This window comes from Ruditapes philippinarum, unplaced genomic scaffold (genome assembly GCF_026571515.1).
Source record: "Ruditapes philippinarum isolate M1 unplaced genomic scaffold, ASM2657151v2 ctg1274_1_1_1_1, whole genome shotgun sequence".
Taxonomy (NCBI): Eukaryota; Metazoa; Mollusca; class Bivalvia; order Venerida; family Veneridae; genus Ruditapes; species Ruditapes philippinarum.
The window spans coordinates 272,919-283,230 of record NW_026863688.1 but is presented as its reverse complement, the minus strand read 5'-3'; the positions used below and the strand labels follow the sequence as shown (position 1 = coordinate 283,230).

Below are 10,312 nucleotides of genomic sequence, written 5' to 3'. Positions count from 1 at the left end.
CAAGTATTGAAAGGAACATTACGAGATGGTATTGTAAATTAATCAATTAAAGATCAAACGTATATTTCTTTTCCACCATTTTTTACTTTGTTGAAGATAAACGTTGAGAACAGTTGTGCATACATGTTGTATTTTTTTCACTTTCTAAATTTCTCTTACATCATTGAAAAGTGTTAAAACACATTAACGTAATAAAATGCCGCCATGCCTTACATCAAGTATTTTTAAAACATATGTTTCTGAATGCTTGTTCAGATTTATGTTGTTTATATCTGAAAAAAAAAATATGTCAAGGATATGACGCAGTATAATAATCTGGAACAATTATGATGTAAATACAACTGCGCAGTTTTCTCTCCTTCCAGAAAATCATATGATCATGTTTAACATTACTTGTAGATCACTGCAAAATTTCGTTGTGAGTTTACAATAAGTTACGTTTCATGATGTATAACATGCATTTCTTACAGTTGATTTTACTACTTATTTTTAATAGTGTTAATGGTAACATGGAATGTGATTGTAACACTATATCTGCTATACAGGAAGTAATGCAAAAAGAGTTCTTTCAAATTAAGCTTGAAAATTCTAAAATGGCGTCACGCCTGCGAAGGTTGGAGGCTTCAAGCACACATTCTAAGACGATGAATCATCAACATTCAGAAACAGGTAGATTGCGTTTATTGTGTTTTCTGTGTTTTGAGTTGCTTCATTTTTTCAAAAGAAAACTTTTTTCTTGTGTTTCAAATATCTTATAAGGCCAAACAAAGAAATAATAAGAATGCCTTAAAATTATTTACTGGTTATCAATGCATTTTTAATTCGTTTTTAAATTTGTAAATTTATATTAGAACTAATGAAACTTTAACTAGCAAGACGATTGACAAAATGTATTGAATTGTTTTCAGTCATAATTGTAATATTCAAAAGACAGGAAAATGAACATGTTTTAATTCAGTTTTGTGTCATAGCTTCTTTTATTTTATTATTGTTTTATAATTCATTTTTTTTTCATTTTATTTTATTTTTCTTTTTAATTTATTTTGTTTTATTAGTATTTCTTATGATCTGTTTAAATTATTATATATTAATATATGTATGTATCTACAGTATTTAATTATTTATCTATTTATTTGTTTATTTATTTATTCATGTATTTTATTTTATTTATTTATTTATTTATTTTGAGATATTTTATCAATATGTAACACACATTAGAGAAGTTATATGATATCATCATAATTACTTCTGATTAGTAGTTATCATTAACGCGACTTGGACTGTTATGTAAGAATTGTTGTAACACAATGTGCAATTATATTGATAGTGTTTATTATAACATATATTATCAAACCAAAAAAAAAATATATGTGGATGCTGTTGACTTATTTGAGATACATGATTCGATACAACCTTTATAAATATAGCAGAGAATTAACTGTTTTAGAACAAAATATAATCATGCATCATACAAATGTTCATACATATCACTTATCAAAAAAGTAATCAGCTTTTATCAAAATGAAACATTTCTTTCGGATTCTCTTAATCAGTATTTTGAATACGTAGGGAAAAATATTATCATTAATCATATAAATGTTCGTAAATATATTAAAAACATTTCTTTTTTTTTTGGTTTTCTTAATCAGTATTTTGAATACGTACGAAAATGTGTTTTTTATCACTTACATTATGGGGGTGATGGTACATTGTAATATTAATGATAGCTGTTATTATTAATGTTAGTGTTATTAGAAAAAAACAATATTGACTTAATTACAACTGAATCTTAAAAAAGAAAAGGTTAATAAGTGAGTTAAAGAATAATATAAAAACATCTTAATAAAAAAGGTTTTACGCCTATCGGAATGACTGGAACTGATATCTTGTGAAAAAGATTTTTATTTATCAATTGTTTCCAAAGTGATTTCTAAAATGTGTGCATGTTTTTAAGACATAATTATTTAAATTATTTGAACAAAGCGAATAAAAAAACATATAAAAAGGTGAGATTTTGCCGCAATCATATCATCATTTATTTACCTTATTTTAGTTTCCGACATGTCAAAAGACCTAGATACCAGTCATGACAAAACAAGAAATGATATTAAAAGAATAGAGACAATCGAATCAACATTGACAAGGATAGTACCACAGTTTGAATCTTATATTGAAAACAAGACGGATGATATAAAACATAGAATACACGGACAACGCATAGACAAGATTGAGTCTGCACTCGCTTTAGTTTCTAACAAAACAGACAATCTCCTTGACATGAACAATGACAGTGAAAACGCGATGGAACTGTTACATAAAACAATAAAAAAGGCATTCAAAGGGGAAAAACTAAAAAGATTGAATATGGAACTTGAAATGATAAAAAAGATAAAGAATATTGAAGACTACAGTGTAAACTTTACAAGAACATCTGGACAACTTGTCGACAAGTTCAAGAAAGAAGTTGCTATTGAAAACAAAGAATTTAAAGTCGAGATGATTCAACAAGTAATAACCATTAATTACACCATAAATGATTATAAAATTGACGTACAGTCAAGCTTTGATGTTATTGAAAATGAAGTGTCTAAGATAAGGAAAACGCTATCAAAACTGGAGGATATTACACTTAAGGACGAGACAGGTAGTCTTCATTTGTTTGATATCTGACTGTATATATACGAATATGTATTAAAGAAGCGTACCTAAAGATTATTTAGCTAAAGTATCTCAAGAAAATTAAACTGGAGAAAAGCATATTTAATTTAAGATTAAAAGTAAAATGATTTAGGATTCAAGTAATGATTTGCATGTAATATGCGATTTAGCTCTGATATTGCGGTATTTATTACCATATCTACCGCATGAGTTATTTATAATTTGACCTCGTTTTGGAAATTTACTTGGGTTGTATGTGCCGTTTGCAATGTGCAGATTACCGGTACTTTCTTTATTCGCGTAACAAAATTAAACTTTGAAATACATTTCCTTAATGTTCATGACAATAAGCATGCATCTGATGGATGTTGCTTTAAAGGTTGATAATAAAGTACATGTATAGCCACGATTTTCCTGTGACCATCGTGTTATCTTCACCCACTGATGCTGTAAATGTTTAAGTTTTTTATCAAAAACGTAAAACCCATTTTTAAAAGTGAAAGTCTTTCTGGTTGAAGACCTCTACAAGTGTTCCGGGAAACGAACACCTTTCAAAAATATGGAAAAGAGGCAGATCTCTCAGAACCAACTTCAACACTTTAAATATATGTAAATAATTGAATTGCTTTGATAAAGCCTGTCGAACCATTTATTGTACAAGGTTATATGGCCTGAGACATGTTTGTGTATAATTAATGAGTTTCCTCTACTGTTAATTGTTTTGTTTTCTAGTCAAATGCTGATTGTGCACCATATTTAAAGAAATCGCCATCGGGAAATAATTAGTATATGATTATATTTTTCAATGTAACGTTTCAATAAAATGACGGGAATGTTCTGTTAGTTTGATTAAAACATATTTCATTCCAAAACATACATATTACATGATATACAGATTCAGCTTTATATACTGTGTAAATGGATTAGAACGAACGTTATCGCATGGCTGTGAGCTTTTCCTTTGTTCTTTCTAACCCATTATACTCAGTACACTTCAATGAGCATTTCAAAACTGTATTGATATATAACAGTACAGTTTTTTCATTGATTCATATAGGAAAAAAACTCAACTGTTATATATCGGTCGAGTTTTTTTCGCACCTTGTATATATCAATACAGTTTTTTTCATAGAGGCTCCAATGGGCATTGGTAACGACCATTCCCAGTAGCAAAAACCCATAAAATAATTAAAAAATGAAATCAATAAAATAAATAAAATAAATATATAAATACAATGAAAAATATAAACAAAGATAATTAATGAAATGAAAAAAGCCATTAATCTTAAATCAATCTTGGTAACAGTATACAATCCGCCTCTTACATTGGATGTCTTTTGTATATTTTTTTGCGGCAGCGAAAACAACTTGAAAAACTGCCTTATGATAAATAACTGTAATGTAGCTAAAATTGATTTATTTATTTGTTTCTATACAAAAAAGAAAACATTATGCCATTGCGATAAAACAGTTATAGTATATGAAACTCGTTAGTTACGGGGGTATAACACTGGCTGGGGCGACATCTCGGGATGTTTCTGCAAAAAAATTGTCTCGGCCTAACGGCCTCGCCATTTTTTAGCAGAAACACCCCTTGATGTCGCCCCAGCCAGTGTTATACCCTCGTAACTAACTCGTTTCATATACTATAACTATTACATATCAAACATGTCAGATATTGTGCAGAGTTTTCTGTTGAAAGGTGTATAGTTATTTTAACAAGATAAAACTCTTTAAAATATAAACTGAATTAATGAAGAATTTATTGTTTTAGACGGAGGATGGAGTAGTTGGAGTAGTTTTGGATCGTGCAGTGACACATGTGGTAGAGGAGTAATGATGAGATCTAGAACATGCACACATCCAAAGCCATCTCTCAAAGGCAAACACTGTGAAGGTTCTCCAGTAGAAATAACATACTGTAACAGAAACCCATGTCCAGGTAACATGATACATAATTTTGAGGGGAAAACTTTATTTATTGATTACAATTCACCTACAAAATATGTATGGCATAGCTTTATCATCTTAAATTTATTGTGTTCTTCGATATTTGAATTCTTCATTTGGCTCTAGAAAAACAGTTCATATAACATTTTATAACATTTTGTCTTGGTTGTAATACAACCTGAAACAATAAAGGTCAAATGGCGCATTCAAGTTTATCGACGACAGAATACCTTAGGTGCTTACTTGTAAGTTACATAAGTTGGTGGTGGTGTTGGTAGTTATCACTCCGGATTACGTCAGTATACCACGTTGAATTTACAAGAGCTCAGTTCAACCACTGCATCTTTCCTAGGCATGCTGTCAAGTAGTTAACTATTACTAGTTGCCTTTGCAAGGAACTGATAACTTTTGATGTTGCCAACGTACAGTGAGAATAACTTTACAAACCCTTTCATGATCTAACAAAAGAAAAGTGACCTGCATCGTCGAGGAATCGAATTAAGATCGCACGATTCACATTTCCACGCTATACCTATATATAATAGTGTTAACCGCACGGCTTACATTGCTAAAGGCCTAAGGCACTTACAAATTCTACCGACCATGAATAGTTGGCTGACATTCATTTCATTTGAAAGGAAAAGTAACGATTCGTTAAAGATATTCACAAATCAATTTATACAAGATATGTTTGTAAAACATGTATGTCCTCTATCGGCAGCAAATTAGTCATGTGGTCAGGTAATTGTAACTGACTTTGGACGGAGTGACCAAAAACCCGGAGGGAGTTATCTACTGGTTATGACTGGTCACTAGGTAATCTTGACCGTAAAGGTTGTGTGCAGCAATTTTATGACAAAGTTATCACAAATCGTACCAAACAATCTATGCATAAATTTTGTGAATCATGTAGGCATTCTTAATGATATCCGATTTGTTATAATACATAAGTTGTTGTGTTATTGGTTTGGCCCTTAAATTAATAGGGGTTTTCTACTGGCTAAGACCAATTGACCTGTGAAGTTTGAAGGTAGATGGCCCATGAGTTGTTGAGATATTGACCAGAAAATGTTTTTGCCTTTAAGGTCAAAATGAGCTCTTAATCATTTTTTGACCAAAAGCAATGCATTTGAAGTTTGAATGTCAAGGGTTCATGGGTTGCCCAGTTATTGATAAGACCTGTTTTGACATACAAGGTCAGTGTGACCTTGACCTTTGACCACTTGACTTTATAATCAAGAGGTCATCTACTTGCCAAGACCAATGTACCAAAGAAGTTTAAGAGCTTAAGGGTTTCGTCTTGTCCAGTTATTGATCGGAAACAGTTATTACTTACAAAGCCAAAATAACCTTGACCTTTGACTCCTTCTTGAGTAATTGATCTTAAACCATTTTACCTACAAGAACAATGTGACCTTGACATTTGACACATGACCCAAAAATCAATCACAGTCATCTACTGGTCATGAACAACCATCCTCCCAAATGAAAAGTTTTTTGGCCTAAGCACTCATTAGTTATTGATCGGAAAATATCTTTACCTACAAGGTCAATGTGACCTTGATCTTTGACAACTTGACACCAAAATCAGTAGCTGTCATAAATTGGTCATGATCAGTTTTAATTTCCTAGGCCTAAACATTTATTTTATTGATTGGAAACCGTTTTTACAAACAAGGTCAATATGACCTTGACCTTTGACCCCTTGACCCCAAAATCAATATGGGTTATCAACTGTTCAAAAACAATCATCATACTAAGTTTGTAGTTCCTAGTCTTAATCGTTCTTTAATTATTGATCAGAAACCGTTTTTATCAATAAGGTCAATGTGCCCTTGACCTTTGATCCATTGACCCAAAAATCGATAGGGTGCATTTACTGGTCATGAACAATCATCATGCCAAGTTTGAAGTTCCTAGGCTTAAGCATTCTTTAGTTATTGATCGAAAACTGTTTTTCATTGTGACCTTGAACTCCGACCCCTTGACCTACAAATCAATAGGGATCATCTGCTGGTTATGAGGAATCATCATACCTAAGTGTTCTCTTTTTTTTGATCGGAAACCATTTGGTATACGGACCGACAGACCCACAGACCTATCGACAGACCGACTGACAGACAAATGTAAGCAATATACCCCTACTTCTTTAAAGAAGGGCATAATAAAAGGCACAATATGCTTCAGAAATAAATAAATGTTTACCTATTTTGAAACGCCAAACATGAATAGAAAATAGTTTTAGAGAATGTAAGATGCTTGTTACTTGAAGAAATTTGCTATAAATGTGAAATAATTTGTCATAAAGGTAGCAAAATGTGTACAAAGTTACTGTAGAATCCTAACTGCCATGCCAAAAATTATAGAACCTAAAAAGACAAAAAAGATGGTTTAATAAATTGTCTAAATGAATAACTGTTTGGATGCTAAAAAATAATACAGTTTTTGAGAAATAACAAAAATTGCATTTCTGAGATATAATGGGTTTTATATATAGAATCTCACAACTCGTTTTCATAAAACAAAACGAGTTCAAGACAATTTATTATGATGCGGGCTTATATACTACTTGTCTTAGGCTCATTTAAAAAAAAATGAACACGAATGTGTGATTTTTTTCCTACATGACTATAATCAAAATGTAAATAATAATAAAATAATAATATATTAACTTGCACTTTACACAAATTCGTTATGGTTATAAAACATAGGAAATTAACGTCATGTGATAAAATCGTTTATGTTTATAATTGGAAGTCAAGTTCCCTAAACCAAAAACTGTTTTGATATTTATTTTTATATATTTTATTCAGAATTTTAAATGCATAACAATTGATCCGTGAATGTATTTCAGACACGAGAGTTTTTTTTACGGCATACGGTATAACTGGAAGATCCAGAGCAATATTTCCGGAAATAATTCAAAACTATGGCAACGGGTATGACAAATCTACGGGAAAATTTACGTGCAAGTATCCCGGAATATATATGTTCTCTTTCCAAATTTCAAAACAATGGAAAAGTTATGCACCCGATTATGTAAAATGTTCAATTACGATTAATGATGTTGAAAAAGTAGCGACTAAGGGGGATCCGTATGGTGATGACAAAGATGGTTATTCTATTAGTGTGACCGGAACATTTCATTTAAGAACAAATGATGTGGTTAATATTGGTGGATGTGTTAGCCTCTATGCAGCTCATAATACCTACTACTCGTCATTTACCGGAGTACTTATAGTTCCAGATAATATCTGAAAATATTTTTTGAAAACAAATGATGTCATATTTAATGACATATGATAACATTGGACTACACATGATTCCATTTGATATTTATTGGCAAACAGTTTTTGTTAATGGAAAGTAACATTTATTACGTTAGATTGCAAAATACGTCATAGAGCAGAGCTGCGTTTAACTAAAGTTAACCTATATTATTTGAAACCTGTCATTCGCAAGATAAAGGATACAAGCCGACCAATAAAACTTATTTCATAAAGCTAACATCATAATGTTAATTACAGATTCAGACAACGTTCGACGAACATTTACTATGAAATGATCAGACAGATGAACAAAATGTTCAACTTTTGCCATGATCATATATAAACCGTATATGCGTGATAAGCATTACAGAAAAACGGACACCTGTGAAACTTTACTAAATGAGAAATTTATTTTTGTCAGAATAATTACAAAACAATTTCGGCAAATATCTATTTTTTGCAACGCTTTATGACCATCTTTCTCGATGAATATCACATTAGACAGGGACAAAGGCTTGGGTTTTCACCCATCTGCAACACCAACAATTATTATAAGATAACATGTGACAACCTTTGATTAATACAATAGCATTTAATAACACACGACTCCGTTTAATATTTATAATTATATATATATATATATATATAACCTTTGATAACATATGCTTATTGCTGATGCTTTATGATAACATTTGATTACAGATGATAACATTTCATAACATTTTTTTTGTTTACAGATGATAACTGTGTATGATAAAATATCATGACGTTTAATACAACTCGATCAACAAATAAACAATATACTTAATAACATGTGATAATTTTTGATACCATTTTGATAACAAAAGGTAACATTTTATGGCATGCTATTACATCAGGTAGCCTTTAATAACATAGGATAACATATAGTATCATTCAATAGCATCTGACAACATTTGAATTTAATATCAATGTGTTATCTATTTATCATTCGATATATTATTAATGTTCGTTTGTTGAACGAAAATGAATTGGAGAGGAAAATTAGTTTACACGAGTCGAATAAAGTATCCGGGTGTACAGTATTTGCATTAAGCGTTCGTGCTTTAGAAATAAGTACTATTGGGCATTTAGTTTAGATCATACATGTACAACTTAATAATATAGTTCATTTTATGATCACTGTATTCATTATACGCGTAATTAACGCAGTGTTTGTATTGAAGGATAATTCACTAAGTATATAATTTCAATATAATTACAAGATAAGCATTGATACAAAGCATCAAAGGGCGTCAATACAAGAAATGCAGCAAGTAAAGATGAACTAGTCGACATCTAATGACCAGATATTCTTATAAACTTTTTCAGTGGTAATTGGTTTTTACCAAAATTGTTTTAAAGACATTGTTCATCATGAACTTTGGAAGGCATGCTAGAGATAAGAGTATTTTTTCCACAGAAACTTGAAATTCTATCAATATTAACGATTATATCCAAAATATACAGGTCTATAATATCCAAAGTGCAATTAGTTGTTTGAATATGTTTCATTTTTCATATGTCATTTCCTGCAAAATTCTCCAGTTCGTTATTTATTGCGCTACACGAATGACCGTTTCGTTAAACTAAAACTACTTTTATAAATAGATTTTCGGACTTTCACAATGTTAAGGTCATCATTCTATTTATAGGTACAGCAATACACAGTAACCCACTGTGTGTGCTACAAAATAATAAATAAAAAAAGCCCGAAGAGTGCGATTAATTGACGTATAAGAAATTTTCCAGTTCGCTTTTCATTGTTCGCGACATTACACTTTTGATAATCAAACACCCTCATACCAATCGGAATGATCGGCTATTATGATCGACGAAAAGGCCCGAGAAGTTGCTGCCGCCCTTTCACAAAATCTGATTTTATTCCATAAGGGGTGGCGGGGACGCAAATCAATGTGATAATATAAACACTACTTGTACATTTATCATATTGTACTTTCGACGGAGTGTTTGAAGTTACTTAGCTATTCGTAAGTATGGCTATCTTGAAAAGGCATGTAAATGTGAACCTTGTAAAGAAAAAACTTTACTATATTTTCAAAATCTGTGGAAAATCGTATAATGAATATGGTAATATCAGAAGGCGAAGATAACTGTAATTTGCAAAATAAACTAACGACTCTAATGTTATCTCCCTTTTACATGCTAGTCATACAATAATGTTTGTTAATTCAAATAGCATTGACAGCTACACTTTGTTTTGCTTTTTCGTATTATAAGAACGCTTGTCATTAAATGAGCGGATACAAAAATTAAACAAAACATTAAATGAGCAGCTGATATAGGAGTATTCCAAATAAAACGCTTTGAATTTCTTGACTCTGACCACAAATATTTTGTCCACGATGAATTTTAAGTGTAACATTACACTTGTGACAAAAGTGTTAATATGTGTA

At 30.9% G+C, this 10,312-nt stretch overlaps 1 protein-coding gene across 1 annotated transcript; it reads left to right on the top strand.

Annotated features, from left to right (window-relative positions):
* Positions 1–335: 335 nt before the first annotated feature.
* LOC132722992 (uncharacterized) lies at positions 336–8,466 on the top strand. The gene is made up of 4 exons (XM_060707638.1): positions 336–669; positions 2,054–2,644; positions 4,433–4,600; positions 7,463–8,466. The coding sequence occupies exons 1-4, from the start codon at positions 444–446 to the stop codon at positions 7,864–7,866; spliced, it is 1,389 nt and encodes a 462-aa protein (XP_060563621.1). The 5' UTR covers positions 336–443; the 3' UTR covers positions 7,867–8,466.
* Positions 8,467–10,312: the final 1,846 nt, after the last annotated feature.